The following is a 16,006-nucleotide window of genomic DNA, read 5'->3' on the forward strand; positions in this document are numbered from 1 at the left end:
TTTTGCCCGAAGTTATATGGTTTCTGACATCTTCCTTCGGACTGCAACTTCTGGCAGAGTGGGGTATCCTGAAATGCTTTCCATGGAAACCCTAGCAGATCATAACTTGAAATTTCTCGACATCTCTCAGTAGATGTCTCTTCACGAGCAGATGACCTTGGAGAGTTGGTGCGATTGCTATCTTGGGACTACCATCGCCGCCAAAGAAATAGTTTGTCCAAGAGTTGATGGACCATGCTGTGCTCGGCTACGACCTTATGGAATGAACCTAACCCTAATTTTTGGTGCAGGTTCCAGGATTGAAAGTCAATCGACTTTTTGAGCTCGACTAATGTCGAGATTGCTTTTTTTTTACTTTCAAGTCTGTTTGAGAACTTTTTTGGTGATCCTGTTTGGAATTTGTTTGAAATGGATGCTATCTGTTTTAAACGTGTCTTGGTGCTGATTTGAATTGTTTGACTCTGGTTTGATACTGGTTTCAATGATTGGTGATTTTACTCCCGGGTGGAATAGTGAGAAATTATGTTTGAGAATGCTTGTTCATACTCATGGCCCGGACCCTCGTGGTTATTTGCGGGGGAAGTATTGAATGATTAAAAAGTGTTGTTTTTCTTTTTTAGTCATGGCCCGGACCCTTGTGGTTATTTACGGGGGGAGTATTTTTGTTGTGACTCCCGGCCCGGACCTGGATGGTTATGTGGGAGGAGTATTAAGAATCTTAGTGGTTACTCTCGGCACCTCCAAACGACGCAGGCTGCGGTCTGGGGGGGGCGTTTGGTTGTAAAAGACCTCTATATCTCCCGGCCCGGACCTTTTTAGGTTTTGCGGGAGGAGTGATGAGGGAGTCGTTGAATATCTCCCGGCCCGGACCTTGTTAAGGTTATGCGGGAGGAGTATTCATCGGTGGCTTTATGTTTCTATGTCTTGTAACATGCATATGTAAGCATTTGTGTTGCATTGTGATGTGCCAACCACTGAATATTCCTAATTGGATGAGATTGCTTGGGTATGTAATTTTAGTGCATCAAGACACCCGTGGAAGATCAATACGGTCTAGGTGTGATGGCTGATTTACTACGCCGGAACATCAAGAGTTCCAATCTGGACAAAAGGAGAAGCTAACTCCTTGATCAAAAGAGCAGAAGGGAGAAGCTAACTCCTTAATAAAAAGAGCAAACTGATTGTCCCTCGGAATGACCCTATTTTTTTTTAGCTAACTTGAGTTGTTTTGCAGATATGCTGTAATCGCGGACGATTACTCTCTTTCAAGAAGGGGAGATGTAACAAACTGCTGACGTGTCAAAGCCTAAAGAATGGAGCCAACTTACAGAGGTGGCCGAGGGGCCTAAACCCTAATTTCTGTTAGACACCCTAACTGCCTAAACCCGAATTTCTGCTAGAAACCCTAACTGCTGAAACCCTAATTTTGGAAACCCTAACCCTAAAACCTGCAAACCCTAATTCTAGAAACCCTAAGAAGAACAAGTAACAGAAGAAGAAGTCCTACCAACTTATGGGGACCCCGTCAACGGGGCCCCAAGTGACATAAAGACATTAAAAATAAAGCAGAACACACTCAAAAGACTCTGTACATCAAAATATGATGACGTGGCACATGTACGGACGTTCCGCAATTCGCGGTGGATTTTTAGGGAAATCCCGAAATTTTAGGAAAGTGTTTTTTGGGGGTTAGCTTTTCATATTTGATGCTTTTAGGCTTTGGGACTTTAAATATGAGCCTTGGGGGCCCTCTCTGGAACTCTTTAGCGTGCAGATTGCAGAGCAGGTGCTCCCCGGCTATTGTACTTTGCGAATCAGCAGTAATATAAAGAAATACCGAAAGGAGCGCCAAGGTTTGGGGCCAATACTCTCTGGGGTGGAATTCCGCCACTCCGTATCGCATGTCGTTTCTCTCTCTCTCAGTTCAGTTGTTATTGAAGTGCTAAAAGTTTGTTCAGTCTATTCTTTTCTATTGGCACGTGGTGCCCTTCTTGTGACAGAACACTCTCTAGTAGAGGACCCATTCAGAGGCAGGTGAGCAAATTCTTCCAGAGCAACATCTCCCAGCAAACCCATGGGCATGTCAAATTTTATGCTCATGGGACTCTATTGAATAGATCTATAGACATTGGTAGATATTGTCACCCTCGTCCCTCTTGCGGATCACATCAACAATAGTTGTACTGCATGCAGGCCATTGTTGAGAGGCATAGAGCAGCTCCAATGAGGTCCTTTACATAGTCTTGGTAATTTGTCTTTTGTATTTGGACTACATCTCTATATTCGACGTCTTCTATTTGCATCACTTCAACTAGCCTTCTCTATGATCTGCTCCTGCCTAGAGAGTTTGCTGACAACTTTTTGGCCTGCTGCCTCTGCGCATGTTATATCGGATGATGAAAAGTTCTACAAATATGTCTACCAAGTATATATTAACTAGAGAAATATAGTGGGTGAAGGAAGGGGTCTTTATCGATTATTAGTGAATAATCATTGTTATGATTCTTGTATGCGCATCCTTTGTAGAAGTCATTGTCCCATCAAGAAAATGGCCCAATCTCCTCAAGTATTGCTTAAACATGAGCAGAGCCCAGGTAGTCTGTCTGTTACTGCCAGCCTTCCTACCAGCCAGAGAGATGAACCCCTTGTCTCCAACTGTCCACATATAAAAAACCCTGCCAACTGCGAGAGGGCAATGTGCAGGAGCTGCATTTGCCTGCTCAAAGGACTCGAGCTGCACCCGAGCGTGCCCTCTTGTCAAAGGAAGAACACTGACAATCTGAAATTGGACAGAAAGAAGGGGAGCTTGAAGATAATCATTTACCTGCTGGTGTGATAATCTCTCTCATGAGGTCAGCACCCACATTTACGTATGGCCAGGAGATAGTGGAGTACACAGATGCATACACTTACCTTGGGGCAGCAGAGACTAGACTAACGAGAGCTTATGCTGCCTTGGGAGGATTGGAGAGGATGTGTTCGCAGATTTAGTTTCAGGACCCACCGCGAACAAAACTCTGGCTTTTTGACATTGTAGTGGCTTCAGCTATGCTTTATGGAGTTCAGATATGGGGACCCTGAGTGGACCACCATGGCAGATCTGGCAGCACGGATGTATGGAGAGGCCTCTGGTCTCTATGATTTCTCGGATGATTCGGGCTAAAGCCTCAGTGCCGCATGAGATTATCCGAGGCGAGCTAGCCGCCCCACCGCTCGTACTCGAGGCATTGACTAGATCAGTATCCTTTATACATAGTGTATGGGACCTCCCTAGAGACAGATACGCTCGTCTGGCCTTGGAGTCATCCCGACAGCTAGCATTGCAGGGTGACACAACATGTTGGTGTGGGCAGATGACATCATGGTTTCAATCACATGGTTTCAGCATGGATAGATTGCCTCTGTTCCAGTACTCCTTGGATGCACCCTCTCACACGAGCAGAGATCACCAGACTTATACGTGAGGATCTGATTCAGCTAGATACCAGGAGCACATGGATATAGTCGGCACAGGAGTTGGGTACGAAGATGGCTTTCTATAGAGAGCATCTCCTCGAACTCACGGAGGACGGTTTTGTGACTAGGTGTGCATACATGGATACACACTTATCTCATGAGATACGATGTGCTATTGGGCAAATACGCACATCCTCACATCAGCTTCAGATTGAGACTAGCCGATTTCGAGGGGTACCAGCAGAGGCTAGGATATGTCATTTATGTCGCCTAGAGCCAGAGACACAGCTGCACTACACATGTCACTGCCCGGTATACTATGAGATACGAGGCCACTTCCACTGTCTGTTCAGAGAGGGTTTTGGACCATTTTCTAGAGTCATGAGATACAAAGATCAGAGATGTCTTGGATTGTTTCTACTATAGAGCTGCGCAGACATAGAGAGAGCTTGCCGAGGACTTCACGGGAGAGCCAGTCTCAGAGACGGATCACAAATTTCTTTACACCAGCCAAGGGACAGCCAGAGGAGCAGTCATCACAACACATCTTAGATCCCACCCATACCAAAGATACGTGGATCGAATGAGCCATTGAGCGAGGTAGATCCCGGCGCCAACGACCACGGGGGGCCTCACATCAATCGACGGAGGTGGAAGGAGAGGATCCATACCATCCTAGCTCTACATGCGAGAGGACCAGTCAGAGTATTGACCATGGAGGATATTGATGAGATTCGGCAGTGACCGATGAGAGATCTCATCTGACGATTTGTATCTCATTTGATCCATCTTTGTTTCAGCTTTGTATTAGCTAATCCATTATATCAGCTCTCACCCAATCACCCTCCTCACCTATTTCGTTGCAGTTTCAGTCTTTCAGCTCTTTGTACTTTTTGTACTCAGGCACTGTATGAGATTCACCAATTGTAACTTTTGGTCTCATAGGTCACTTTGGCCTCTTCAAAACATTAATATAACATTTCATTTCATTTCATCTCTCTCTCTCTCTCTCTCTCTCTCTCTCTCTCTCTCTCTCTCTCTCTCTCTCTCTCTCTCTCTCGTCGGCTAGATCTTTAAGGTCTCTTGGGATAGTTTCCTACGACGAAAAAACTCTCTCTCTCTCTCTCTCTCTCTCTCTCTCTCTCTCTCTCTAACAAACTTGGACAGGCCAAGTCTAGAATGTGTTGCAACACGAGAGAATCACTTAAAATACTTCAGAGCCTTAAAATCACTGTTCAATTTGGTCGACACAGCCCGACGTAGTTCCATGCCAAGAGAGATTGGCCCAAAGAGTGGCGCCCCTTTCGGTATTTCTTCTATATTAATCTTTGAACAAAGTACAACTCCCACAGGGTCCTAGCTCTCAGACTCTGCATCCAGATGCTCTTGAAACATTAGTTTTATTCAAAATTTAAAATCATCTTCCAAAAAGTCTTATTTCATAAATTCATAAAGCAAAATAATGCTAGTTCATCCATAATTTTCTATCTAAAATTTGATCTTGAACACGTATCGTCTCGTCCTACTGTCCTTGCAATCTGCTAGTCATCCTGATCTTTGTTCCTCTTTGGGGCACCATGTAGCGATATGTCCTTGTTCTCCACATTCAAAACACTTTCCTGCTTTGAAATATTCATCTCTCTGATCTTCTGTCTGTGAAGGTCGTCTATCTTTTTGTCGATTGTTTCTGCTATGACTTGTTGAAGGTTCATCTGATGGGTAAGTCAAGTTACCTGAATGTATAGCAAATCTCCCCTTTGCATGTCCCATCAACCGTTGTATAGACTCGGACTTTCTTTCAAGACAGTAGTCTCGAATTTCTTTGGAAGTCCACAACAAAATTGCTCAATTTGCTCCTTAAAACTGATCTTCTTAAAGGATGAAACAGGTAGGAAAAGTTTCCCAAAATCTTTCACAGTAAGAATCCAAAGATTCTGTCTTGATCATTCGAATATGGTTCCAGTCAGTAATCACGTCTGGTTTGTATTCTTGTGTGAGCCATAAAGAAATAAAGAGTTTCTTAAATTTCAACCACTTTGTCGGCGCTTGTTTCCTTAACAAAAGAGTGGACCACCATGTCCGTGCATTGCCTTTCAGAAAGGATGCCGCCCATTTCATCTTGGAGTGCTCTGTATAGCGGCCTCCAGAAAATGCTATGTCAAACTGTTGGACAAAGGTTTAAGTCTTTGGAGCATCTCGAAACCCTGAAAAGTGCTCAAACTTTACTACCTGTCCTCCGTCTTTGAATTCTTTGGGCTTTTTTTCCTTGTCGTCGAGGAAATCATATTGATTGGCTTTGTAAAAGTGCTTTCTTTTTGCATAAAACATATGATCTTTCCGTCGTTTCTTACCCTTTCTGTCCTCATCACTCAAGTCAAAAGTAGATGAGTTGTCCGAGCTATCAGAAGAAGATGAGGACGAACCGGGCAATCCTTCGAAGCGTACAGGCTTCTTCTGCTTTTTGGCATTTTCAAAAGTGGATCTTTGGCCTAAGTAACCGGGAAAATCACTTCCCTTGTTTACGTTTCTTCAGTTGCTTTTTTGACGGCTTCTTCGTGTCCAGAAGCAAGCTGATCGATTTGGGTTTGGACCGCATCATGGAGTTCTTCTTCAGTAAACATTCTCGGAGTAGGAGGCTTCTTGATTGCCGGTTTGATTGGTGGCTCTGTGGCTTTCTGCCATTGAGTATGCACTTCAGCCATCGACTGCGAGGTCAAAATTTTTGCAAATTGGGGATCTTTAGCAAACTAAAGCATCTACTTTGTGCACTCGTCAACCTGCTGTTAACGTTGCATCTCCAAGAGTTTATATTGTGTGGGCCGAGGTGGCCTGTACTCGTTCTCTGCTAAGTCGCTTAAATTTTCCGTATTGCCTTCTCGCGCCTCAGCGATGGTGGCAGAAGAGGTCAACTAATTCTTTTCGGAATCCATATGTAATGTGGGATTCTTTATGGCTTTATGCCCTGTAAGACAGAGCGATAAAGACAGGAGCGCACCCGATGTGTGATGTATGAAGGATGTCCGCTCTTTGATAGGACCTGTATGCTTTGAGAAAAGCACATGCCTGATGCGCTGATACCATGTAACAAACTTGGACACCCTAAGTCTCACGACACGAGAGAGAATCACTTAAAATACTTCACAACTTTAAAATCACAGTTCAATTTGGTCGACACGGCCCGGTGTAGTTCCGTGCCGAGAGAGATTGGCCCCAAAGACTCGTGCCCCTTTCGGCATTTCTTTTATATTAACCTTTCAGCAAAGTACAACTCATGCAGGGTCCTTTCTCTCAGACTCTGCGTCCAGATGCTCTGAGAAGTGAGGCCCTTAGGGCTCTTTTATTCTTACAAGAGATGCCCCAAAAAAAGAGCCCCAAAAGCTGTTTATTCCAAAAGCAATAAACTCAAAAGCATCTTGTCCAAAAACTACCCAAAAAGCAGTCAGCGTAATTTGAAGAAATCCGTATAGCCTGCCACGTCAGCAGCTGTCATCGCAAAACGCAGAAGTTCGTATTGTCTGCCACGTCAGCATGCCAACGCAAATCACGGAAATCTGTACTACCTGTTGCCACGTCATCTGTCCGTCCGCACTGTCTGCTACCACGTCATCAGTTTGTGACTCTCTCTCTCTCTCTCTCTCTCTCTCTCTCTCTCTCTCTCTCTCTCTCTCTCTCTCTTTGAGACACATCACAGACTTCTTTAGAGCAGACACTGGACACCCAGAGGACCTACTACCACAGCAGATCTTGTCGCCTCACACCAAAGGCACACTGATCGACCGATCGACTGAGTTGGGGAGATCCAGACGCCCACGACTACGGAGGACTACACAGCATCGACGAAGGTTACAATCAGAGGTTTCAGATCACTTTGGCCAGACATGCACGACGCTTGGTCAGATTGCTGACCATGGAGGAGATTGATGAGATCCGCCAGCGACCAATGTTGGGTCTCTTATGACTTGTGATTTAGCTATCCTGGCTGGCTGCTTATTTCTCACTTGCTAGCTTAGGAGTTCATTTCATCTCATAGTATTTCATTTTATTACTCTGACTTTGTATCAGATCCACCACATTGTAACGCTCTGGTCTCATAGGTCATTTTGGCCTTTTGAAGACGTTAATATAACATTTCATTTCATTTCATCTCTCTCTCTCTCTCTCTCTCTCTCTCTCTCTCTCTCTCTCTCTCTCTCTCTCTCTCTCTCTCTCTCTCTGTGGCTTTTTGACATCGGTGGCTTACGTGTTGCTCTATGGAGTTCAGATATGGGGGCCCTCTTTGGACCATCATGGGAGGTTGGGTCGCACTGATGGATGGAGAGACATGGAGAAGCCTCTGGTTTCTATGTTCTCGCGTCTTATTAGAGCCAAGGCTTCAATACCACATGACATTATTTGAGCAGAGCTAGCTGCACCCCCACTAGTGGTTGAGGCGCTCACCAGATCAGTCTCTTTTATACACCGCTTATGGGACCTCCCCAGAGATAGATATGCCCACCTAGCACTTGAGTCCTCTTGACAATTAGCTATGCAGGGAGATACAACATGATGGTATGGAGAGATGACATCATTGGTTTCAAGGGCGTGGGTTTAGCATGGACAAATTGCCCCCTTTCCAATACTCATTGGATGCCCCATCTCTGGCTCTTACTCAGTCCGGGATCACCAGGCTCATCCTCCGAGACTTGACTCAGCTAGATATCAAGAGGACTTGGATACAGCCGGCGCATGAACTGGGCATGAAGATGGCTTTCTATAGAGAGCATCTTCTCCTGCTTATTGAGGATGGTTTTGTGACGAGGCCCAGATACATGGACACCAACTTACCTCATGGGATACAATGCGCTATTGGCCAGATATGCACATCTTAACACCAGCTTCGGGTCGAGACTAGTAGATACAACGGAGTACCAACAGAGGCCAGGACATGTCCCCTATGTCACATGGAGCCAGAGACAGAGTTGCACTACACATGTCATTGCCCAGTTTACTATGAGATACGAGGCCGCTTTCATTGCCTGTTCAGAGAGGGCTTTGGACCACTCTCTAGAGTCATGGGGTATGCGGATCAGAGATGTCTGGGACTGTTTTTGCTCGAGCTTTGCAGACACATAGAGAGAGCTGGATGAGAGGAGAGGCTAGCTAGTCTCAAAGACGGATCACAGACTTCTTTAGAGCGTGCATTGGGTAGCCGGAGGAGCAGCTACCGCAACAGAGCTCACATTCTCTTTATACCAGATTCACGTTGATCCTGAGCTAGGGAGATCCAGACGCCCACGATTGCGGAGGACTACATAGCATCGCCGGAGGCTGCATCAGAGGATTCAGGCCACTTTGGCCCGACATGTACGCCACCCGGTCAGACTACTGACCATGGAGGAGATTGGTGAGGTCCGCCAGCGAACCGTTGATGGATCTCTTGTGATTTAGCTCTTTTGAGGATTGTATACCCTGCTCATCTTGTACCACACACATACCCACAGTGTGTTATATTAGCCCTCATCCACTACTTTCACCCCTCCCTACTCAGATCCCACACAGTTCCATTTCAGTACCTTTTCTTTTAATTTTTGGTACTCAGACATTGTAATAGATTCACCGTGTTGTAACTTTTTTGGTCTCATAGGTCATGTTGCCTTTTGAAGACGTTAATATAACGTTTCATTTCTCTCTCGTTGTTCTCAAACATGAGGAAGCAAAATGGCAAGAACGACCCTCTAGAGGATGCCATTCTAAAATCCAAAGCAAAAATGCGTGAGACCATTAACAAGATTAAACGCAACCTCCTAGGCACAATAAAGACACTCGAAGAACACACGTTGGTCTAAGAAAGCACATAAACACACTTGAGGATCGTGTGACGGTTGGAGGAGATCGCGTTACTCAAGAAGGAACTTGCAGAGGTGCGATCACGAAACACACTCGAAGAGGGAGAGCTTCAACCCTCAGTAATTGAAGAACTCTAACACGATTAAAGAACAAGTGCGGGTCGTCAAAGAAGGAGAGGAGCAACGCACGTCGCAAAGAAATAACTACTTCTTGGGTGGATGTTATTACAAAGACCAACGGAAAGCGAACGAGGCCGAGAAATATATTGAGATCGCCAATAAAGGAAAAGGCAAAGAAACAACCCCCACACCTACCATCATTAGCTTGACACTAGAAGAGGAGCAAAGGAGGTGTGTGCATGCCTTACATGTGAGGGTTTGTGGCCTCAAGGACCAAGATAATGTTGATGAAGAGGTTAAAGAACTCATGAGTATGATGGGGGTTTATGAGCCGACGCATAGGAGGGCTTGGAGAGTCGGTAATAAGCAAAGTGGAAGCAAGGGGGAAACCTCAAAGGAAAGGGCACTTATCCTTTGTTTCCCCTCCATGGAAGCGAAGGACTTTTTGAAGAAGAGACCAACACTTACGAAGACGGGTATCTTTCTTGGAGATGACCTCATGCTCTTGTAGATTGCTCATATGCAAGAGGTAATACCGAATATTAGAGCGGCAAGGGAAAAAGGTAAATTTCTTTTTACCAAGATGGAAGGATGGTGATATTGGAGCGAAGCTCCGCATGATGTGCAAGACCTTTGGGACCACATTAAAGATGGCAGCATGGAATTGTAATGGGTCACTTTGTCTTGGTGTAGTGGGTCACATTAAAGACCTATGGGACCACATTAAAGATGGCATCATGGAATTGTAATGGGTCACTTTGTCTTGGTGTAGGGCATTTGAGGATAGCTTTACAAGGAGAGACATCGTCTTTTACTCAGAGACACGCCAGGCACCGGGACATCTTATGCCACATGTAACTGCATATAGGTGGGAGAGAGCTTGTCAAGCATAGACAAGATCAAAACACAGGGGCAGAGGATCAAAAGGAGTATGAGTCCTATTCAGAGAGGAGTTATAGCTGCTTGTGCACATTGTTCGGAGATATGAATAGGCTAGATACATGTGGGTGAGATTGAGGGCTGAGATAGGTATATGTTACTTTGCCCCAAGCACATAAAGTGTATGCTGCACCTAGGAGGACAGTCCAAAGTTACCCAGAATGCGGAACGGGAACGGGATCCCTCCGGAACATGGCAAAGCGGTCTGGAACGGGAACGACGCGGAACGGGAGGCATAAAAACACCAAATAATACAATTTTTAGTTGTGTGTGATTGAATAGAAGTAGTATTAGAGTCCTTTGACTCTAATACTCACAAAAAACTTGATTTGAAGACCATTCAACCTTACTATGGCAAACCTGTGTGGCGTGGACTTGAGAGCTTGAGATGGGAAGAGAGGGAGGGGGAGAGGGAGAGAGCTTGAAAGTAGAGAGAGAGAGAGAGAGAGAGAGAGAGAGAGAGAGAGAGAGAGAGAGAGAGAGAGAGAGAGTCTAGACTTGAAAGCTTGAAAGAGGCTAGAGCTTGAGAGTTGAGACTCCAGAGTGTAGAGCTTGAGCCTTGGCCCTTGAAAGCTTGTGTGCATTGTGCAAGTAAGGGGTGGGAGGAGGGGCATTCAATAAGGGGGAGGCTCACAAGATAAAACACCCAAATTTGAAAATCTACCCATTCCAAGCCGTTCTGAGTGTGCCGTTTCGGTATCACATGCTTGTCCGGAACGGTTTGCCGTTCCGGGCCATGAGTACTCCCCGGAACGCCGTTCCGACGTTCCCTAGCTGTGAGATGGTGCTCCCCGATAACAGTGGGACAGCCCGCTTTCTCCATATCCGACAAGGACATTTGGGAGTTTTCGAGGATGATGACGTCATTCTCTTGGGGGACTTTAATGCCTGCACGAGAAATCATCAGACATTTTTTATGATACCTCAGATGAGATACTAAGAGAGCTAGATTTCAGCGATATGGGGCTTGATAGACACTCACAGGATGAGTACACAGAGTACGGGAGATATCTGATGGAGGTGGGGCCTCACTTGGACTGGCCATACTTAATGGCCTACAGCAATTTCCCGCAGCAAGTGGGTTTACTTGCTTCCCACATAGACATGGAGCTAGCACAGTGGATTATTCCATGGCTCAGCCGAGCTTATCCCATATATACAGGATTTCATAGATGGACCCTAACCCATTGGCATAGCAGTAGATCATGCTCTCTTGACATGGACCAGATCCTTTCAGTTCACTACTACCCACCAGCAGCCACGATGTGCAGCACCTACTCGATATATTTTTACCTTACAGACTTATTGTGTTTACGTTGATGGGATTTACGGACGCTTAATGCACTGAGGAGCCGGGCCGCCCTCTAGATGAGCTCACTCACATATTGACAAAGACTTTGCGTGATGCAGTACGAGAGGCATACTCTCACACTCAGCCTAAGCAGAGACATAGTATGCCCCAATATAGCTGGGACGATGAGGAGTGTAGAGACATGAGAGCACGGCTCCATAGAGAGGTACTATTGGGAGTCATCCGATGCCAAATGCGACAAAAGAAGCGGGCTTTCTTGGCTCAGTTAGAGCACGATGTTTACTAGCTATTCTTGAGTCGGGACTCAAAGGAGGCATGGAGACTCTTCCATGAGCACTCATCTCCTCGTGGAGGTATGGGGTTAGTATGCGAAATCTTTGTACACGGTTCTTGGATAGCCACCGCTTCTAGACCCCCTAGAGCCATGCCCACATACTTGTGATTTCTTTGTTGTAGAGATGGCAAGGAAATCCATTGACAAGATGAGGGCTGAGAGAGCTTATGATCATGAGGGCTTAGTAGCAGAGCATTTTATACATGCTAGGGATATGCTTGCAGAGCTTCTAGCAATGATGTTCAACCGTGGAATGTGTGAGGGTCTACCCAACACTTGGAGCTTGTCTACTATAGTGCCTATCCTCAGGGCAGGGGACCCTACGGAGCCTTGAACTATCGTACTATTATGATTGGGCACACATTGGTACAATTCTATGCAACCATTCTTGAGCAGCAGTTGAGCAGATGGTCACATAGAGCAGCCATGCGAGCAGTGGGACATGCAGGTTTTAGGCAGGGGTTTTCTACTCTTGATCACATTCTGACGCTTAGAGCTATTCTTGAGGAGGGTAGATCACATGGGGGGAGGATTTATTGTAGCTTTGTGGATTTTTGCAAGCATTTGACATAATGCCTAGAGATAGGGGTACTCACAGAGCTGATTTGGGGAATTATGGCACTCTATAGGTCAGTGAGAGGACAGGTTCGCACCCAGAGGGTTTATCTGATGTAGTTCACTCCACTATTGGGGTGAAGCAGAGATGCCCGCTATATCCGATGCTCCTTCGCATGTATGTGGATGAGGTTTCTGATTACATTTAGAGGGGAGGTGATAGAGGAGCTCAGTTGACTAGGACGTGGATTCCGTTGTTTTTATATGCTGTTGATATTGTGCTGTCTATTTGGTATGTATGTGGATGAGGTTTCTGACTACATTGAGAGCGATGGTGATAGAGGTGCACAGTTGGTAGGGACATGGATTCCACTATTGTTATATGCTGATGATATTGTGCTGATCTCCGACTCTCCGGAGGGGATGCAACGTCACTTGGATGCTTTGTATAGGTTTGCCCACGAAAGTGGTTTGTCTGTCAACCTTGGTAAAACCAAGGTTATGGTGTTTAATACCACCCCACAGTGGATCAGGAGGTCAGCACCTACATTCACATACGGCCAGGAGACAGTGGAGTATACAGATGCTTACACCTACCTTGGAGTGGTTTTTAGTGGACCAGCATTTTCATTGAGGAGAGCAGCAGAGACCAGATTGACTAGAGCCCCTGCAGCGTTGGGTAGATTGGAGAGGATGTGTCCGTAGGTTCAGTTTCAAGAGCCTCGGATGAAGTTCTGGCTCTTTGACACTTTGGTGGCTTCTGCATTGCTCTATGGAGCTGAGATATGGGGACCTTCATTGGATCATTACGGGAGGTCAGGTCGCACGGATGGATGGGGGGACATGGAGAAACCTTTGGTCTCTATGATCTCACGGCTCATTAGAGCCAAGGCTTCAGTACCACGTGCCATTATCCGAGTAGAGCTAGCGGCCCCCCCACTAGTGGTTGAGGCGCTCACCAGATCAGTCTCCTTCATACACCGCATGTGGGAACTTCCCAAAGACAGATATGCCCGCCTTGCACTTGAGTCCTCTCGATAGTTAGCCATGTAGGGAGATACAACATGCTGGTATGGGGAGATGACATCGTGGTTTCAGGTGCATGGGTTCAGCATAGACAGTTTGCCACCCTTCCAGTACTCACTGGATGCACCATCTCTCACTCTTACACAGTCTGATATCACCAGGCTCATCCGCCAGGACTCGACACAACTAGACACCAGGAGGACATGGATACAGCCAGCATAGGAGCTGGGCACGAAGATGGCTTTCTACAGAGAGCATCTTCTCTAGCTTACGGAGGACGGTTTTGTAAACAAGACCCAGATACATGGACACCCACCTGTCTCATGGGATACGATGTGCTATTGGCCAGATACGCACATCTTCACACCATCTGCGGAATGAGACTGGGAGATACAGCGGAGTACCAGCAGAGGCTAGGACATGCCCCTTGTGTGACATGGAGCCTGAGAGAGAGTTGCACTACACATGCCGCTGCCCCGTCTACTACGAGATACAAGGCCGCTTCCATTGCTTGTTCAAAGAGGGTTTTGGACCACTCTCCAACGAGTCATGGGGTACGAGGATCAGAGATGCCTGGGTTTGTTCTTGCTCGAGCTGCGCAGACATAGAGAGAGTCTGATGAGAGGAGAGGCTAGCCAGTTTTAGAGACGGATCACAGATTTCTTTAGAGCAGACACTGGACAGCCAAAGGAGCTACTACCACAGCAGAGCTCACATTCGTCTCGCACCAGAGGCACACTGATCGACCAAGTGATTGAGCTGGGGAGATCCAGATGCCCATGACTACGGAGGACTCCACAGCATCGACGGAGGCTGCATCAGAGGATTCAGATCACTTTGGCCAGGCATGCACGACGCCCGGTCAGACTACTGACCATGGAGGAGATTGATGAGATCCACCAATGACCGATGCTGGATCTCTTGTGATTTAGCTATTTAGCTATCCCAGCCAGCTGCTTACTTTGATTAGTTCACATCGAGCAGCTTAGGATGTGAACATGGAGGAGATTGATGAGATCCACCAATGACCGATGCTGGATCTCTTGTGATTTAGCTATTTAGCTATCCCAGCCAGCTGCTTACTTTGATTAGTTCACATCGAGCAGCTTAGGATTCCATAGTATTTTTATTTTGTTTATGTTGTTATTTTGTTACTCTGACTTTGTATCAGATCCACCACATTGTAACTTTCTGGTCTCATAGGTCACTTTGGGACGTTATATAACATTTCATTTCATTTCTCTCTCTCTCCACACACACACACACACACACACACATATTGCTGAATGGCCTTGAGAGTGTCTGAAACCCCAGTATTACTGCAAAGAACATGACTATCTGAAGATTCCATGTACTTGTCGGTGAGCCTCGAATGAAATGTGAAAGCCCAGATGCAGTACTTTGCTCCAAGTCTCTGAAGGCATGAGGGCAAAGTGAACCACCCTACAACGAATGCTACTTAATCCTTTTGCAAGCAGAGCAGCAGCTCCCAGGTCCCAGCGGTGGTAATTCTGCAGTGGTCGGTGTTATATGGCTTGTGCACGGCAGCAAGAGCCTATGCAGGGTTTTGAGCATATTGGGAAGACAAGCCCGCTGATAGCGTTAGGGTTTTCTGTGTTTAACAGGGAGGAGGCAAGTGCTTCGACATGCTTTTTGCATGTGCATGCAGAAATGTGAGTTGGTTTGTGTAAATGTGCACCCGTTTGTGTGCATCATACTATGGAGTTCTCTGCATACATCAGGTATCAGCATCTGTGCATCTCATGCTGCACTTTGGAATGAATCTTTCTGTTGTTTATATTGGTAAAAGGATTTTCCACAAACAGATATTTCATGTAAAATGTTCTTTTTTGCTGAGAATCTCAATTTTCTGCTGATTAGGACCTTCATTCCGCTGGAGAAACAGAGAAGAGGAGACTTATATTGCCTTGTGGATGTTACCAGGCAGGAATGATTCATTTGGTCTGAATATGATTTTGTAAAGAAAGTGTCAGAGAGGCAATGGCAGAACTTAGTGTAGATGAGTGCAGAAATCTTGCTCTCAAAGCTTAAATTGAGCTATGGGAAGGGCCCATGTGGGGCATATCCATTTCTGTACATGATAAATGTGTAGCATCTATATGTTTGTTTATTGAAATCAGATGCAAAGCTTGAAATTTTACCCCCTGATGCATTTGACTGAAGCATTTTAACTTGCTAAATAAATGTTCAATGGCTATATCACTCTTCATGTTACAGTAAAGAGATTGAAATGGCAAATCACATTAGGAGGAAGGTCATTTCAAGGCCCATCAAGTGAGTTATTCGTATGTGTCTAGTTTCTAGACTCATCCGATAGATCTTTGAGGTCTCTTGGGATTGTCCGCCCCCCCATCCCTCCCTCTCTCTCTCTCTCTCTCTCTCTCTCTCTCTCTCTCTATGGGAGGGCTTTATTTTTTG

The 16,006-nt window shown here is 45.9% G+C and overlaps 1 protein-coding gene across 1 annotated transcript in view; it reads left to right on the forward strand.

Moving 5' to 3' along the window:
* LOC147431314 (Nitrilase/cyanide hydratase and apolipoprotein N-acyltransferase family protein) overlaps positions 1 to 15,785 on the forward strand; it is a 148,168-nt gene extending 132,383 nt beyond the window's left edge. The window contains exon 10 of the mRNA XM_086493921.1: positions 15,449 to 15,785. Coding sequence (XP_086350047.1) covers positions 15,449 to 15,521 — 73 coding nt within the window. The 3' untranslated portion in view covers positions 15,522 to 15,785. The remainder of the gene's footprint in view (positions 1 to 15,448) is intronic.
* The last annotated feature ends 221 nt before the right edge of the window (positions 15,786 to 16,006 follow it).

This window comes from Adiantum capillus-veneris, chromosome 21, assembly GCF_014529385.1.
Source record: "Adiantum capillus-veneris isolate H3 chromosome 21, ASM1452938v2, whole genome shotgun sequence".
Lineage (NCBI taxonomy): Eukaryota > Viridiplantae > Streptophyta > Polypodiopsida > Polypodiales > Pteridaceae > Adiantum > Adiantum capillus-veneris.